At 43.7% G+C, this 19,383-nt stretch overlaps 1 protein-coding gene across 2 annotated transcripts in view; it reads right to left on the reverse strand.

The window, feature by feature from the left end:
* Nucleotides 1-3,447: 3,447 nt before the first annotated feature.
* C1H14orf132 (chromosome 1 C14orf132 homolog) overlaps nucleotides 3,448-19,383 on the reverse strand; it is a 79,609-nt gene continuing 63,673 nt past the window's right edge. The window contains exons 2-4 of one of the 2 annotated variants that reach the window (XR_014786587.1): nucleotides 14,966-15,246; nucleotides 14,525-14,641; nucleotides 3,448-6,663 (exon numbers count right to left, since the gene is read on the reverse strand). Coding sequence is in view for 1 of the 2 variants with exons in the window: in XM_084826801.1 (XP_084682927.1) it covers nucleotides 15,022-15,246 (225 nt within the window). In the remaining variant the exon portion in view is untranslated. Of the gene's footprint in view, nucleotides 6,664-11,870; nucleotides 15,247-19,383 lie in introns of those variants that run through there. The other variant, XM_084826801.1, reaches the window with a different exon arrangement.

Below are 19,383 nucleotides of genomic sequence, written 5' to 3' on the forward strand. Positions count from 1 at the left end.
GGGCTCGATGGGAGGTGGAACATGGCAATTGTAAGCAAATTTAGAATTCTCAAGAAAGATGTTCTTTCCTAGGCCATGTTTCCATGACAACAGAAGGAGAAGTGAATGGAGGAGTAGCAGATTTTTAAAAGGAATCAGCTTTGCTCCGCTTTGGTCCATGCAGGGCTCCATGAGCAGGTTCTCGGCACCCGTGAAAATCACTTCACAGAACATACTTCCAGGTGGGGGTGGGGTTTGGAGTGAACGTCATCTGACTGGCAGGAGCTGCTCAACCAATAAGAGAGGCTTCCCCCCCTCCACGCTTTTTCCTTTCGTCTGAAAGTCCAGATGCACCTGCATTTCAGGAGCAAGCCTCATTGAGCACAATGGGAGTTACTTCTGAGTAGACACACATATGGTTGTGTTGGGAAAGCGGGGGAGGGAGAACACAAAGATGGGAAACCAGCCCCCATTTTAACCCACAGAATCTCTATAACAAAGAGTTGAAGTAGTTACTTTCTAAAGCAATAAACCAAACAAAGGAGAATTGGAGCCTTGAGATCGGGCTTTACTGCACTTAGGGAATTGGGCTTTAAACTGTGCCATGTCAATTGAGGGGGATCTCTGTAAGTTCTGATGTGGGCATTCAGAGGGCAAGCCTGATTCAGCACAATGGGAGTTACTTCTGAGGAGACACTAATTGGTTTGTGCAGGGACGAGAAACACACAGCAAACACCCTTTGGCCAGGGTCATGGTGAAAGGCACACCCCTGGGTAGGGCTAGCATACTCGAGGTAAATGCGGGGGTTGGGGCACACAGCAACTATACCGAGGAGAACCCAACTTAAGGAAAAGAATCGGACTTTAAGCAGTCTCAGGAAATCCGGTTTTTCCTTGATAAGCTCCAGGGTGGCTGCTGGATGGCCACAACGTCATGTATCCCTAACAACCTCAACACACAGCCAGCTCGGAGTAAATCGCTGGTGGAAACACCCCTCTAGTGTTCTCCACTTTTTTCTGACAATTTCCTGGCTCAATCCAAACAGAGTCCTGGAGAGCTTGCCCATATCTCTTCAAGAGATACAAACAATTCTGCTTGGCTGTTATCCTAGAACCCCAAGGTAGATCAAACAGTTACAGGGTTTCTTTAAAAGGAAATGAAACAGACACTTGGATTCTAAAGGCAGAAGTTGGTTGTTAAATATAGTTAGAGTTCTACGGCAGGGCAGGGGGTGTCTGCTCCTAAATGAAGGATATGCATGTGTCCTGAATGGCTGGGGAGCAAGGAGCCCCCTCCTGTTTTTGCTACTGCAAGTAAGCAGCAGGACGCAAGGGCATCCTTTGATTTGTAAACTATTTGACAATATCTCACTGTGGTCAAATGATCGGTAGTCAATAGAAAACATTGACCCACCAGTTAATCAGTATTCACATCCTAGTAAAAACTACAGCAAAATTTCCCAGTGTGATTTCACTCATGGCATAGCTATTTGTCTGGGATGAATTCATCTTAAAGGTGTGAGTGAAGACATACTATAAAGTTCAGGCAAGGCATACATTAGTGCAGGGGCCCTAACCTGTGGAATTGTGAAAACGTGTCCTGGGCACCACCACAAATTTGCTGCTGCCGCAGGGTAGGGTGGCCAATCTCAAAAATGTTGGGAGCATCCCCCCTTCTCTGTGTGTGTACGTGTGTGTGTGCATGTGTGAAGATGTGCACCCTGTGTGTGCGCTTTTTCTCTCTCTGGCTTCTCCCTCTCTTTTCTCTCTTCCTCCAGGGCCAGCCCTACCAGTAGGCAGAGTGAGGTGGTTCCTTCAGGTGGCAGATACTGGGAGGTGGCATCAAGGCATTGGAGGAGAGAGCTGTGTGTCCCATGACCTGCTCAGTGACCCCTAAGCTAACCTGCTGCCTTCAAGTGTGGCGAAGGATGCTGTCCCATCATCGCTGTTGGAGTAAGATTCAGCTGCCAGTCCAGTCAGCTTTTGTACACAGAATGGGAGGGGGCGCCATCTTGTCCTTCACCTCAGGCAGCAAAATGTCTCGGACTGCTCGTCTGCTCCCTCTTCCTTTCTCTCCATCCTCATGCAAGTGAATGGAGCAATTTCTCCAGTCATTTGCGTGGGGCAAGGAGAAGCTGCCCAAAACTTGAGTGAGCTTTTGTTGACCTCCCCCAGCAGGCAACAGCACTCCAAGTGGAGGCCGCAAAGCACAGGGGAATGGAACATACGTTGCAAAATAAAGAGCACGTACAGAGGCCTCATCCACTCATTGCAGTAAGGTAAGCGCTGAAGCCCTCATGCTGAGAAATTTCTTTGAAACTGTCAAAATTTCTGTGGAAGAGGCTGTAAACTGACTGCCTCTTTCACAGGGAAGTGAAGAGGTTGCAAAAAGGCAGATGGGGATTCGGCATGGTGCTCTCCACCCCTGGTGTAGACAACATGGAGATGGACCGACGGTCTGACTGCTGAATATAAAGCAACTTCCTGCATTTCTTGACAAATTTGGTCACCCCCTTCTCCACCATTTTCAGGTCTACGATATGCTTGCCATTGAGCAACCAGAATTATGCACAGCATTCCTAGTGTGGGCGTACCATTGATTTCTATAAAGGCATTATGATATTGAGAGTTATTTATTTTCTATCCCTTTCTCAACAGGAATGTGTGTGTTTTCCACAGCTACTGCAGACTGATGATTTCATCGCATTTCCCATCATGACCCCAAGTGATCTTTTCTGGCTACTCACCATCAGGGCTGACCACCAGCAATGTATATGTGGAGTTTGGGTTTTCGATGCTCCATTGTGCACCATTTTTAATGCTAGGTGAGATCATTTTGCATCAGCTTTTTTATAAAATACTTCTGAGGGAGGCTGGGGCTGGGAGAGGTGAAAATCCTTCCCCAAGGCAAAAGGCACTGCTTCTATCATGGGGATCATCCATCTTCCTCCCCCAAATACCCCCCAACCACCTTGTCAAAACGTAAGCACTCCCCATCCTGAAGTGCAGTGTGTTTTAGCCCTGCAAGTCACTGATATTCTCTCCCAAATTCATGGGGGACAAATAGTTCACTGAAGGGGTAGGGAGTGGGGGATTTATGCCCAGCCCTAATCATGTTATCTTGAACTAAATTTGGCATTTTGCTGACCATCAACCAGTTTAGAGAGAGACACTTTGGGAGCTCTTCACTGTCAGTATGGGTTTTAAGAAACACTGGGGTGGACTTGTTGGAGGATGGACAGTTTTTACTCTTACACAGCACGAAAGCAAATATTTTAATGCCTTTTGTAAAAATGAAGCATGCTTACAATTTTGGGGGAGGGGAAAAAAGAATTGCCTCAGCAATTAGAAGTTTGAGAAATTCTGTCTTTGAATGGGCAAGTATGGCCATCCTTGAAATCTAAGGTCAACAGCAACTCTATCTCTACTCAGTTTTCTTGAGAAAGTGAAAAGGAACTGACCATTTGCAAACATTGATAACTTTAATATTTGTTTTTTTAATTAAAAAATCACAAATATAACTGTACTTTAACAAAGGGAGTTTTCACCCCACCCAATTAATAACAATAATTACATGTACAGTGAGGCCCATAAAGAACAAGGAGCATTGTATTAGTGAAAAAGAATATATATTTGGTTTGCTTAAACCAGTCATGAGTAGTTCAAGATGTTATACAAACCTCAAGTAAAATACAGAACTCTTTCTGATATTTTATCCTCTGTTTGGTAACCCCACATATCAAGGACAATTTATTACAAGAATAAAAGTTTCTGTAGAACAATTGGTACAAGATAAAAAGAGTACAATTGTTGGTCTTTCCAAAGAAACCAAGTAGCATAAGGAAAAGAGTATCAAAGAGAGAGCATATAAATAACGATTTCATCACAAGACTCTGGATAGAAGGATCTAGCTGGTTATTTCAGATCAATATGTAAACTTCAACCTTTATCTCTGCAGCTCCTGGCTATGTGCATTTCCCCTCTCCACCCAGTTCTCTTTCAGATTCCTTTGCTTCTCATTCCCTTAGGCCACTCTGCCTTTCAGTTCTCTGTTTCCCTAGGTGTTGAGGAGGAAGAAAGGCCTGCTTTATCTACCCCTCCTTCCAGTAGGCCCTCCGACCTGACCTGCCACCAGAATCAGGGGTAGGTTTGAGAGGGCCCTTGGCAAAGTGCCATCTGGTGATCCCCTTTCATCAGTAGGTCCCCCTAGTAGGCTTAGCTGACAATGAAGGCAGAAGGCAGCAGTGGTATAATGCTCCAATGAGCAACAGATAGACAGGACTTGGAGCCACCGTTTCAATTTCCCACAATGCATTGAAGTGACGCTACAGCAAGGTCCTTATGGGAAATTAAAATTGCAGTTACAAAACCCAGTTGCTTCACCTTCATTGGAGTGATAGGAAAAACAAATATGTAAATGTATTGGAGGCTTAGGGCAGGTGTTCGCGGTGGGCTTTGCTAGGGTGCTGGGACCCCAACAGCTACCTGAACATGTCACATGCTGACACCATGCCTGCCTGCCATTCTGTAGCTTCAGAGCAACTCAGCCAATGGCATCCAGAGACCCTCTTGTCTGCCTATCTCTCAGTAGCATTAGGGCACCCCAACCAATCGCTGCCAGAGGGTTTTCATCTCAGCACACACTGCAGTGGAGTGTGTGCTAAGAAAAGCAGGAAGGCTGTGCTTTGCAAAATGATGGCATTTTGTGCAAAGCCTCATAAACATTTGAACAAATTCCAGCAGTTTGTAAAAGAATGGAGAGAGAGAGAGAGAGAGAGAGAGAGAGAGAGAGAGAGAACACCCGAAGACTTGCAAAATAGTTCCGTATAAATAATGAACAATATACCTACCATAGAACTATCCACATTACAAAATTTACATCAATATTTTGCTTAATGTCTAAACCAGAACTTGACCGCTTCGCACCAAGACTGCATCATCTTAAGGAAGCTTTGGTTCAAATGTTGTTGTCAAGCTCTGAAGGAGTGGAATTGGAGAGGGCAAAGCTACAATCGATTTGCTACATCACCTACCACTTGTTCACAGCTATCAAAAACAACTGGTTCTTATTTATATGAGTGAGGTTTCAAAATATCAAATGATTTTAGTTTCTAAAAAACCCAGTCCTTGCAGAGATTTATAAAAGAATCAAACTGATACTGCAAGCAGCCAGTGGAGGCTCGTGGCTCCAATTTCGGTGGGGCCATACATCCATTCCAGGTTTCAGTCAGAACCAGCCAGACTTCTAAAGGAGTTATCCAAGGTGCTGAACCCTATTCCCCAAAAGTGTTCAGCACCTTGGATAGCTCCTTTAGGGCGCAATCCTATGGAGACAGGTGGCTGCCTCCGAACTCGGAGGCGACCACTTATCCAATGCAGGGCAGGAGAAGCATGGAGGGGATCGTCTCCTCTGCGCTTCTCCTGCTCTGCATTCAGAGAGTCCACCGACATATTCATCAGCAAAGTGACCACTCCTATTGTGTATGGGGAGTCTACACACCATGGACAGTTGCTGCCAGGGATGTCTGAGGTTCTCCACACAGAAGGAAAGTGATCCATGTAGTTCCCACATTACAGCTGCTGTCTAGACTACCTGCTGGGAAATGGCTCTTTTGAGAAGGCCTCCATTTGAAGACTGTACCATGTAGACCAAGCCCAATGGAGGCATAACAACGTTCAGGACAAATTATAGACATGCTAGTATTTTTGAGCAATTGCTTTGGAGGAGAGGTAGAGGGATCTGTCATGAGCTCTTGTTGTAAGCAAGTCATTAGGAATCATGACCAATTGAGGACCATATGGTATATGCATGAGCTTTGAAGACGATATGGAATTATTGAGGATGCATGAATGACTTACACTTCCTTCCTTCATATTTTTGGGAAATGCTTGCAATGTATGTATCTTAGTGTAGACCATTCAAGAATTCTCTTTTTGGTGCTTTTGTGGGGTAATACCTGAACCTCTGCTGATTTCAAGAGGTTTTCTACAGGAGGCTGTTAATCAGCTGTTAATCTGCTGCATCTACTTTCAATTTCATCCAGGAATTAAGATCCAAATACTACACAAAGCGTGTTTCCTTTCCTACTTTTCTGCTACATAATCTCTAGGTGGCACTGTGATATAGCAGAATAGCACAAATACACAAGAGGAAATTGCACTTTCTTTAGCTTTCACAATTAATGCAATTGGCTCAGGCTGCAATCCTATGCACACTTAGTCTATGACTAAGACCCGTCAAACACAGTGGGATTAACCATTCTGCCATTCCTGTCAGATACATGAATCCTAGCTGGGTCAGCCTAGCCTACTGCAGGAGAAGGTGCAACAGAAGCTTGTTTGTTTTCATCACCCATGCTAAATAAGAGCACAATGAAAATTCCTACGGGAGATTTCATTACATGTGGACACGCAGGATTACCCATAAGGAAATATCCTAGAATTCTAGAATAGTAGGGTTGGAAGGGGCCTACAAGGACATTGAGTCCAACCCGCTGCTCAATGCAGGAATCTAAGTCAGAGCATCCCTGACAGATGGCTGTCCAGCCTTGTCTTGAATGCCTCCAGTGTGGGATTTGTGATTCTTTGTGATTCTTCAGTCTGGCTTTAAGGCAAGGGCTGGCAACTTGTTCAGCACTGTGACATACTGGATTTTATCTTTCCCATCACATTTTCAGCTTTATCCTAGGAAGGTTAAAAAAAAATAAAAGAATGGTGAGACACTCAGAATTCTAACAAGTCTGTGGGATGCATGCTTCTGACACTGCGCATCCATCCAGAATTTGATTTTGCATCAGGTCACAGTGGAAACTGCTTTACACTAAAGATGGCACACAAGACTGTGAGTTTCAAAGGGCTGATTTAGTTTGAAGAACTCTGTGAATATCATGTGGCTTGGCACTCATTTGACTGTAGCATGATCCTAAGTGGGTTTATTCAGAAAGAAGGCCCACTGATTTCAATAGAGCTTATTCCCATGAGAGTGCAGTTCGTCGTGCTTCAGCACACTGTGTGGGTTGATCTAGGTTGAAAACAGACTTAAGCACATAAGAAGAGCCCTGCTGTAATGGACCAAGGGTCCATCCAATCCAGCATTCTGTTCACACAGTGGCCAAGCAGCTGTTGACCAGGCACAAGCAGGACATGAGCACAACAGCACCCTCCCACCCAGGTTCCCCAGCAGCTGGTGTACATATGCCCACTGCCTCTGGTACTGGAGGTAGCACGTAGCCATCAGGACTAGTAGCCATTTCCTCCAGGAATTTGTCCAACCCCCTTTTAAAGCCATCCAAATTGGTGGCCATCACTACATCCTGTGGTAGCAAATTCCATACTTAAAATCTGCATTGTGTATAGAAGTGATTGCTTTTACCTGTCCCGAATCTCCCACCCATCAGCTTCATGGGATGACCCCAGGTCCTAGTACTATGAGAGAGGGAGAAAGATATTTCCCTATCCACATTCTCCACACCATGCATAATTTTGTACGCTTGTTCTCTTTTTTTTTTGGACAGCAGGTTTAGAAAGAATGGGTGGAAATGGCAGGGAAGCAGAGTTCGGCTAAGTATGAGGAGAAATGCCCTAAGGCTGGGAGCAGACTACCTCAGGAGGTGGTGGGTTATCTTCGCTGGAGGTATTTAAGCAGAAGCGGTCAGGGATGCTGTGGTTGCAAGATTCCTGCACTGAACAGGGGGGGTTGGAGTAGATGCTTCGAAGGTCATCCAAGCCTAAAATTCTATGAATCTATTAATATTTCTGCCTTAAGGGTGGGGTTAGACTAGATGGGATTTTGCATCTTCCAATTCTATGACTTTAACCTTAAAACCTTATGCTCTTCCTACAAGGAGTTGGCACAATGCCTGCTAACATATATTTGCTATCCCTTTTATAACTATGACCATTCATAATATTACTATAAATATGGGTAACTCTTCATCCCCTAAGTAAGCATTAAAATGTAATTTCAAAATGTGAGGACTCCAAATGCAAAAAGAGTTTTGTTCCTTGTGCCTCAGCTATACCTTCCTTAAACTCCTGCTTAAAAATCCTGCTTTCCTTCTTAATTCATTTCACAGCTCCAGTTCTCTGATTTGCTGCAGGAAACTAGGTGAAATTACATTTTCAGACACATGGTGTGAAAACAGAGTAGCATTACAGATTAATAACTCTCAATCCCCTGCAGGAGAATGCAAAGAAGTTATTAAGATTTTGAATCTCCCCAGGATATTGAAGAGGAAATTTTCATAGGAGAGGGAAACAGACACAATAGATCACTGAAAAAGTCTACAAAAGTTATGCCAGAATAATTTTGTTAGCCTTTAAGGTCTCAGAAGACTCTTTGTTGTTTTGGGTGCAATAGACTAATGCAGCTACCCTGTGGAAACTTTAATTTTGTCACTGCCAATACATGGATGATCAGTTTGCAGCCATTTTGAGGTTAGTAAATGTCAGCAAGAAGTTATCAGCTAAAGACTGACATCCCCTGAAAGATGCCAACTCACCTTTCATTCAAGTAAGTACTTAACATGTTCACCATGCATACAGAGCTCTGTCGATTATGACCGGTATGTTGGTTTCAACAAAGAATGGGAGAACAAAGCAGGGCATGTATTGGGCCATAAGTGATCATTTATTGCACCAACTTTGGTGCCACAAGGAGTCTTCATGAATTAAAATGCAAAGGGTTTGTGACATACAGATAACGAGGCAGGCTACACATTACTGTTCCTTAGTTGGTGTTGTTTTTCTATTCTATGTAATAGAATTCTCTATGAGAATGTAACAGAATTCTCTATGCTTGCGATCATAGAAAGGTTAGGTGGGCAAGTACCCCAGCCAGGGCCTTTTTGGTAGTAACACCTTGATTGTGGAACTCACTTTCTTGTTTTACTTTAAACTGGCAGTAGATACTGTTTTTTTTCCCATGAGGCTGTCACTGTTTTGTCAGTATTCAGCTTTAATTTTAAAGCCACTCTTATTTTATTGTATTCTGCTCCTGTGTTTCATGGTTTTATGTGAAGTTTTAATTTTTTATTATTATTGTACATTGCCCCAGGTTCCTGATGGGCAGAAGGAGCAATTTATAAATCTAATCACCAATCAATAAAATATTATCACCAAAACTCCGACTTAGGGCACAATCCTATGGGGATAGGCAGTGCCTCCAAACCCAGAGGCGACCGCCTATCCAATGCAGGGCAGGAGAAGCATGGAGGGGATTGTTCCCTCCATGCTTCTCCTGCCCTGCATTTGTGGCTAGACAGCTGATTTTGGCTGTCTAGCTGCGGGAAGGCAGAGTAAGGGAAGCGGGGGTCAGACAACATGTTGGATGTGTCGTGTCGGCATTTCCACCTTCCCTGCCCCAGAATGCCCCCTTGGAACGCCCCGTTTTAGCTGCTCCATGCTCCTCTTTGGAGTGTGGAGCACGGGGCTGTTCGACGCTGCCCGTGAGGCAGAGCAGGAGGGGGGAAGGTCGGGTCTCCAAAAACTGACGTTGGAGCACAGGCTCCGAGGTTGGTTCCTGGAAAACAACATACCCTATGGCCGTCTAGCCACTGACTAGCAACCATTAACTTGCCCAATTACAAATACTGTTTTGGCTTCTTTATATCTCCTTTTGCCCCAGTTGTTTAAAAGGGAATTTACAAGAGTACTTACTAAACGTATTTTTTATTTATTAATTAGATTTCTATACTGCCTAATAGCCAAAGCTCTCTGGGCAGTTCACAAAACTTAAAACCATAAAATACTACGTAATAAACATAATATAAAGCTCTTTAAATGTTTAAAACAGACTCATACCAGAGTAAAAGCCGGCAGGAATGTAAAGATCTGAAAAAGCAATAATACATTAAAAAAAAACCCTGAAGGACTAAAAAAGCCTAGGAGAATAAAAAGGCACCAGACTGGGGAAGGCTGGGTTAGATTATGCCCAGTACATAAGGCCACAGGCTGCACCAGAGCATACTGGGAAAAATGAACTATTGACCATTTTGGAAATCTGAAAGCCAGCAGTTACTCAAATCTGTGTCTCAAGGCAATTACTGTTATCAAGTTAATACAAGACTATTACTAATATAACACCGAACTGTGGATATGGTAACTGCACTAGAGAGAGAGAGAAACTCTTCCCGCTTCATTTTGAAATCATTACACACCTTGTATAAGATTATTGTATAAGATTAAAGAGAGCCAGTGTGGTGTAGCGGCTAGAGTGTTGGACTGGGTGTCGAGAGATCCGGGTTTTAGTCCCCACTCGGCCATGGAAGCTCATTGGGTGAATTTGGGCCCGTCACAGGCTCTCAGTCCAACCCACCTCACAGGGTTGTTGTTGTGAGGATAAAATGGAGGAGGAGGAGGTCTATGTATGCCATCTTGGGTTCCTTAAGGAGGAAAAATGTTGGGATATAAATGAAATAAATAAATAATAAAAAACAATTATTTTTCTCACCCTCTTTTAAATACTGTCTGGTTTCACCTGTCCCCACCCCCAGTTAGTTCTTGTCTGCTCCTTTCAAGGTTGAGTGTTCTTTTAAAATTGGGTTCAATCCTTTGGCAGACCAACACAAACATTGCTAATTACGCTTAGATTAAAATCCACAAATTAGTACAAGCAAAGCATTGCATTAGCACATCCATCAAGTAGCACTGGAAGCGCATCGAATGAAACAAAGTACAACTGGGTGTGACCACGTCAAAATGATTTTCTCCATTACTGGACATGCAAATATAGTTTTCACAGCAAGATGTGGTATGGCTACGGAATCTTCACAGAGCTGCTGGAACCCCTATGAATACCCAGCTGATATAAGTATGAAGCCAGCACTGCTCTTGAAAAACTCTCAGGGGCATGAAATTGAACTCATTTACTTTCTGTTAGTGTTCCAAAATGGGAAGCGGTGAGGAAGTTGGGGAAATTCAGCTTTGCATAATAGGCTAAATTGTAGGTACTTGGGAGTGGTTGGAACATATTGGAACAGGACACATGTGAATTGGCCACGTGCCCTACTTTGCAGCAGTCAGTCCTCTATTTGAAAGGCTGTCAGAGCGCAGTCTTCTGTCTGAAAGCGTTCTCTGTTTGAAGGGCTGTCCAGTCCAGGCCTGGCTGGAAGATAAAGAACTATCACAAAAGGCAGCAGGGGCTGTGGAGTTGCCTGTCAACACTGAGTACCTGGGCAGTGCACTGAGCAGCAGGCACACAGGTCTCCTGCTCACAGACCTCTCCACTATGGTGCATGCATTGGGTGGAATCCTATTGTGCTTGTGTGCTTGCGGAACCCAGTGCTTGCACAATGAGGCTTTGGTGCTTCTAAAAATAACCTGAAATGAGTGGAAATGCTCTTTTACGGGGTTTTTTTTTGAATAAAAATGCTCCGTTGCACAAATGGTGCGTCCCACAAGCACAACAGAAACCATGCAGGCAGCGTCCATTGTGTTTTGATGTAAACGACAGTAATTATTTCTAAAATTGCATCTACAGATATGAATTAGCTCATACAAATATTATGCTACTCTGCATCCTCTTTTGGGGGGATGATGTGTTTGTTGACGTGTAAGTGGCCACCCTGAAACAGATATTGCCAAGCAATTCCTCTGAAGGCTGGGTCCTTAGATAGACACATGCATACCTGCTTGTATTTGAGAAGCTGCCTGTAGATATCCACTATTTATTTATTTTTTATTTATTTTTATTTATTACATTTATATCCCACCTTTCTTCCATTGTGGAGCTCAAGGTGGCTACATGTGGTTCCCAGGTGGTCTCCCCTCCAAGCATTGACCAGACCCAGACCTGCTTAGCTTCAGCAAGGTGGCTGCTTCACATGCCTTCAGACCATGCCTTCGGACGAGCTGCACTACCATTTTGTTTTTGGTCTTTTTTTTTTTTTTTTAGGGCAGACCCTCCATCTTTAACTTTGCAGTCATTTGAGACAGAAGATTCACAGCCCAATCTTATGAACAGAATCATACAATCATAGAGTTGGAAGGGACCATTTAGGCCATTTTGTCCAACCCCCTGCTTGGAGCAGGAATCCAGTTGAAAGCATCCGTGACAGATGGCTGTCCAGTTTTTGCTTGAATACCTCCAGAGAGCTCTCCACCTCCCTAGGCAGTTGGTTCTACTGTCTGGCTGCTCTGACTGTTAGGATGTTTTTCCTGATGTTCAACTGAAATCTGCCTTCCTGTAACATAAGCCAAGTATATCATGTCCTGCAGTCTTGGATGACAGAGAACAGGTTGTGGCCCCCTTCTGTGTGGCAACCCTTTAGTTACTTAAAGAATGCTATCATATTCCCCTTCAGTCTTCTCTTCTCAAGGCTAAACTTACCCAGTTCCTTCAATCTTTCCTCGTACGTCATAGTTTCTAGTCCTCTGATCATCTTTTTGCCTTTCTCTGAACTCATTCCAATTTATTTGAATCCTTCTTGAAGTGTGGTGTCCAGAATTGGACACTGTATTTGAGGTAAGATCTGACCAGGGCAGAGTGGGGTGAAACTATTGCTTCCTGTGATTTAGAAACTATACTTCTATTAATGCAATCTAAAATTGCATTTGCCTTTTTTGCAGTCACATCACATGGCTAACTCATATTCATCTTGTGATCAACGAAACCTCCAAGACTCTTTTCACATGTACTATTGTCAAGCTAGCTATTCCCCATCTTATACTTATGCATTTGATTTCTCTAAGTAAAGAATGCTGCATTTGTCTCTGTTAAATTTCATTGTGATTTTCTGCTCAGTTTTCTAACCTGTCAAGATCACTTTGAATTTTGTTTCTGTTTTCTAAGGTATTTGCTGTCCCACCCAATACAGTGTCATCTACAAATCTGATAAGCTTTTCTCCCACCTCTTCCTCCAAGTCATTTCTAAATATGTGGAAGAGTACAGGGTCTAGCATTGAACCCTGAAGCATTCCACTTGATACCCCCCTCCAGTCACAGTGTTTAGTCATGAATATTTAGTCACAGTCTTCCATGTAGCTTTCTCCCAGGACATTTTGGACAGGATTGCAACCTCGGGGTCTGTTTTTCTGTGAAACAACTGCAGACTGAACTATGGGATCAGACCATCATTAATGGCTTATATTAATGGCTGTAGTATGGGAACATTTCACCAAGATTTCAAGGCCCACATTTGGTTATACTGGAAGAGCAAATCGCACAACCATGAAGCATATTTTTAGAGCATTTGCTGTGATTATTTTTTTGTATCTTGTACAAATTATAGGTCCCTTCCAACTCTATGACTCTATATAAGGGATATTGTAGCAGTAGATTTCCTGCTGCATCAGCAGGGGGTTGGACTAGATGATCTTCAGGTTCATTCCAACTCAATGATTCTAATGTTATTAAGCAGGGAGCACATTTGCATAAATGCTTCTAACAGTAGCCGCTCAAAGGCATAGAGCCAGCAAGTTGGCTAGAAAATACAGAGACTCTGATGGAATAATTGCATGTGGTCTGAAATGTGAGGGCAGAATGGAGGGGACACAGGGGAACACTTCCTTGATAAAAAAAAAAATAAAATAAAATCCTTTTATGGTATGAAGGAGGCCCAGATAGTAATAGTAAGCAGACACTCTTAAAAGCAATTGCTCAGAGGAATAATAGAGTAAAAATATATCTTCCCTTTTGACATGAGATTTTTAAATATACTTATCCCCATGAAGCTGGTAAAAGTTTGGAATCAAGGCTGGTATCAAAGGTAGGCATGGTTGGGCACCTGCTGTGGGCCCACACCCCATCAGGGGCCCACTGAGACATGCCCCCTGGAGTTACTCCTCCTTTTCACCATTACAACCTTCTTGTTCACCTCCCTCTCGCTCTGGCCCAGACAACGGTGGTGGTGAGAAGGAGGAGCAGGATATGCCATGGCCTCCTTGCTCACTGTCTCTTTGCCTATCAAGCAAATAAGTGGTAGCAATGATGAGAAACTAAATGAGAAGCAATAGCAGCTGGTGACAATGGCACTGAGAAGGTAGACTTACTGAAGGGGGTGGCCCATTGAGGATGATTCGCCCCAGACCTGGAGCTGGCACTGATAGAACTGATTTCAGAGCCACGGACACACACAGAAGGACGTCTCATTCTCTTCTATGTCATCTAACTTTGGTGCACACAATAGGGAATAGACGAAACCAGAACCCGTGTGTTTGTGTGTGTGTGTGTGTGTGTGTGTGGAGGGGGGCTTTCTTAAATAGTGGTCCTTATGTTTTCCCATTCTAGATCAACACAAGGTCCAATCAACAATATGATTGCAAACCTCTTTTCCATTATAAGGTCTTGCACTTCCACCATTCCAGTCTTCCTTCCATAATCAAGGTCTTCAAATTCACACGCTTTCTAGAAATCTGAACCATTTTCTTTCTTCCAGTGATGAAGCACTGGAAAACTAAACCAGTTTCCTCCACTATCAATGAAGTCAGTTATGACATTTCTGTGAATAACATGCACTTGACTTGCAGGGCTTTGTAGAGGACAAGAACGACAACAAAGTTGCACTTTCCATTTTTAAATAAATTCAGAACAGAGCTGGATGTTTACCTGCCTCTGGAGAGCAAGAGAATAAGATGTCCTCCTTGTAAGGGGCAAGGAAGCATTTATATACAAATCCATGTGGAAAATTCCAATCCAGGGGGAAGATTAGATACTAAAACCCAACTGCAAAAGAAATAAAAGATAAGCAAGAGATTCAACAGTCAGCAAATGACAGAGCCTTTGCTGAAAAAAAAATGCTTTCCTTTTGTGTGCATTGTAGTTCACACACTGGCCATTTTCATTAAATCTACATTCAGTTGGTTAATTAGATGTTTCATCCCTACATCATTAACAAAGAACCCCAAAGGTTAGGGTTTTGTTTTTTGTTGTTTTGCCACCTGTTGTAAAACTCGGTGTTAGGTTAACAAACAGCATCTACCTACATATATTTATAAAAATATACATTTTTATATAGGTATGTGTGCATATATATATTTGCATACATACATGCACACATCCATGCTCATGAGCAACGGTGAAGCCCAGGTTGTCCGTTTTTCTTCTCAGAATGTAAAGGCATACACAACTCCGACAACTACAATGTTCCCAATTGTGGCTATTATTGCAATCCATAACAAAATGGTGTCGTTTGATGAACGGGATGCCTCTTCTGGCTGGCTCTGCATCGAAGTGGCTGCGTGGACATTGGCGGACGAATTAAACAAGGAGCATTCTGTACTAAAATCCTCATTGGGCGAGTCCATAAAGGCTCCTCCCATAACTGGAAGCTGTGGAAGAAGAATTTAGAACATTAGGTAAAGTCCAGGCAGGTCCATAGAGAGATAGACATAGACACACATCTTGTGGAAGAAACTAGCCAAGCTCCACAGAATGGCAGGGATGACAAAAAATGCTGTAGAGGAGGTAAAAGTTTAAGAACATAAGAAGAGCCCTGCTGGACCAGACCAAGGGTCCATCAGCTGTTGACCAGGCACCCACAAGCAGGACATGAGCGCAATAGCAGCCTCCCACCCATGTTCCCCAGCAACTGATGTACATAGGCTCACTGCCTCTGGTACTGGAGGTAGCAGATAGCCATCAGGACTAGTAGCCACTGATAGCCTTTTCCTCCAGGAATTTGTCTAACCCCCTTTTAAAGCCATCCAAGTTGGTGGCCATCACTACATCCTGTGCTAGCGAGCTCTATTTTTACTATGCACTGTGTGAAGAAGCCCTTCCTTTTATCTGTCCTGAATCTCCCACCAATCAGCTTCATAGGATGACACCAGGTTCTAGTATTTGAGAGAGGGAGAGAAATGTCTCCCTGTCCACATTCTCCATACCATGAATAATTTTTTACACCTCTATCATATCTCCCCTTGCCATCCTTTTTTCCAAGCTAAACAATCCCAGCTGTTGTAACCTTCCCTCATAGGGGGATGCTCCAGCCCTTTGATCATTTTATGTTTATATTGCCTAGAAAACTGGGCTTCAACGGGCACATCCTTCGCATAAAATAATTAGCACGTGTGGTGTTTTGCTCCCACTTTACATTGGCATTTCTTCTCAGAGGACATCAAACCTTCATGTGCCCCTGTTTCAGTGCTTTAGCACTGAAATACAGCTTGAACAGTTGGGAAGCAAATTGCAGAGAGTTTAGCAGAACCCGCCTCTTCAAGGACTGTGCCATCTGTACTGATCTCTGGTTTTCCAGGAAGACCAATGCACTATCAGGAAGCGCTCCCATGTTTGGCTTACAGGACTCAAATCAGCATTTCAGAGCCATGTAATGCCAAATTGGCATTTTAGGGCCCTGACAAATACCATAGCTATGTGAACATCCTCTTAACATTATATTTATTTATATCCCACACTTCCTCCCACTTGCCTATACCTCCAAAGCCTGTACACAAAAAATAGGTCTTTAACTGGTGCCTAAATGACCACAGTGTGGGGGACAGCTGCATCTCTACTGGGAGAGAGTTCCACAGCCAGGGTGTCACCAGTGAAAAGGCCCTGCCACGTGTGGTAACGCCATGGGGCACTTTCCTATGAACCACTTATAACTATGGGTGATCAAATTGCTCGTGCAATATTTTCATCAGTTATCAGACTAGCTGAATTTAGGCATCACATTCTAGAGTCTCCAAAATATAGAAGGGTGTGTCATGAACCTCAAGACCAGGGCCCAAATCCTGCACTGCTGGGGTCCCAATTCACCCAGAGTTGCCCAGATGTCTACATCCCCTTCCTCACATCACCAGGTGGTTCTCACCTTCTGTTCTCTCCCCTCCCTTTTTTCTCATGGATGCCTACTTCCTTCCAGACCACAGACTGCTATGACATCTGAATCAGGCAAACTGTGGCTAGTGTAAACCAGAAACTGCCTCCAAATCATGATCTGAAACCGTGATTTCAAGTGGGTTTGCAAACCATAGCTTGAAGGGCATTCTTGGATAACGCTAGCAATAATTTCCTCAACCACGTATCATGGCAAACTACAATTATGAAAAGCATGAAAAGAAAGGAGAAGGGAACACATTCACAATCTCCCAGACCATAGTTTGGAGGCGTTGTTACTTTTAACCATCTACATATTCATGGTCCTTGGAACTATAGTAACTATAACTCAGCAAGCGCAGACATCATCATCCGTCAGTCATGATTCACTGACTAATTCACTCATGCAAGCAGAGGAGGGAATCAAAATGGTTAAAGTACTTCCACAAAAAGGTAAAAACCTGAAATTCAAAATACATTTAGATCAAAACATCCCAATTACTCCAGGAAGTCTGGAAACAGGATCTCTATTGTCTCTTGACATTCAGGGCATGAAGCCCATCTAAGAACAGCCAGCAAAACCTGAGCAGCAGGAATGAAGATGTGCTTCACACACAAACAAACCTTGGTTTGGCAGACAGGGGGAGAGGCATTTCCAATGGCAGTCAGGAAGGCATCTAATATATGCAGAATGCGAGCGGAATTTGATTGTATGTTTGAGAAAGTGGGCGTGGCAACAAAATGTTGCAGTGTGGACCGTGGCGCCTGCTGGCTCAGAAGCCGGTGAAGCAGTGAATCCGCTCTGGGTTTCAGTCAGAGCCAGTTAAAAACTTAAAGAAACTATCCAGTGTGCTTAGCACCCCGGATAGTTCCTTTAGAGTTCTGACCACTCGGACTGACACCCGGAGCGGATTCACCGCCCCGCTGACATTGGAGCCACCAGCCTCCACTGAGCGTGACGTGCTCCTGTTCAGATGTCTAGCCAGCCAGCCATGCCCCCTATCAAGATATTCTATTCCATTCCCCTCCCCCTGGTTTTCCATTTCCCCTATCCAACACTCAGTCAGCATACCATAGTCACTAAGCATGTTCAGTCCTCATTAGATTGTTTTTGGGTCTCCTGAGAATTTTTCCCTGAAGATGTTTTGTACTTCTGCCAATGTTGGGGTTTCCTTGAGCCTACTGATACCCCCCTCCTGTGTGTAGATGCTGCCATTTTGGCTATCTAAGGACCCATAGAGAGAATAAGTTCAATATTAGTAGGAAGATGGGGCCTGCAACAAAGTTGTGGCATGGAAAGCATCTGTTCAGGATACTCCATTTAATTTCCCCTCATTTCCAGTTTTCCATTTCCTCATCCCCAACAGTCAGTCAGCGTTATGTGGCCATTGAGCATATGCAGTCTTAATTGTCTTGTTTTGGGGTGTCTAACATTTTTTTCCTAAAGGTTTTCTTTCTTTTTCTTTTTGTATTTCTGCAAAGCTTAGGACCCTGCTGAATCTTCTGATGCCTCCTCCTTTTATGTGGACAGCACAGTTTTGGCTACATAAACATCGGCACCCACACTTCAACATCAGAAATAGAAGGAATGACATTATTTGAAACTGTTGTTCCTCTGCTCTTTAGGAAATGGAAGGTATGAGTCATATCTAATTAAAGCAGGGTTGGGCAACACATGGACCACGCCCTGCCTCTTGGTGTGGCCTCTGCCACCTCCCCCCTGCCACGCTATGGAAATCTGTGGTGGCAAAAAAAGAACCCTACTACAGAGGGCTAAAACAGCAAAATGTTAGGTTGTTTTCAAGCTACACCTGGCAGTTGTACTTTTTGTAGTAGTTTGCCACCAAAAATTGGTGGCAAAATTGCTATTCTTTTTGCTGCTGCCACCAAATTTAGCAATATGGCAGCAGGAGTGTGGCATGTGGGGAGGTCTGGGTGTGTGTGTAAAAAAATAGCCCATGTGACCCCCAAAATTGCCCATCCCTGACTTAAAGGGAAGGGTTTGAAGTCAGAAGCAGGAAGGGAGAGTGTGGCCTGGCAAATAGCTAATTGCGGCTCATTAGTTCTGGTTTTTGGAAGGCCCGTATTTCTTTCTTAGCTCTTGGCTATTGACACTGTCCTCTCTTCAGCTTCTGACTCCTCCCTTCAGTGTGTAAATAAATAAGAGGCTGAGGTGAGTTCATGGGCCATTATTTCAGAATGACCACTTAGTAAACAGGCCTTGTGTAAGATAAACATCAGATCCAAATTTTTAAGCTTCTGACTCAGTATCTTACGTACTTAGAGTCAGAAGGGAGGGGGGGAAAGCACCCAACCAGACGGAAATTATTCAAGCAAATGCCTGGTTCATAATATTAAAGTGTCTTCTTCTTGCCAGGCATGAAACCAGTACTTTAGAAGGAATTTTAAAACAGTCCTCCAATTCATCTTGTCCGAATTTAAATTCTTGTTTCAGAGCTTGCTTGGAGTCAGGCACAATTTTTGCCTTGGAAGTGAACGGTTGGGCTTGAAGTTCCAAGGACAGACAAGTTCTGTCACCCACGTTCTTCACAAACCCTGGAGCCTCTCTAATTCATTTAAGGCAGGGATGGGGAAGCTCAGCCCTGGGGGTGGGGGCAGCAAATCCAGACTACCTGGGGTCCCAA

Source organism: Heloderma suspectum, chromosome 1 (assembly GCF_057233095.1).
Source record: "Heloderma suspectum isolate Gila_16-S chromosome 1, 16-S_ref, whole genome shotgun sequence".
Taxonomy (NCBI): Eukaryota; Metazoa; Chordata; class Lepidosauria; order Squamata; family Helodermatidae; genus Heloderma; species Heloderma suspectum.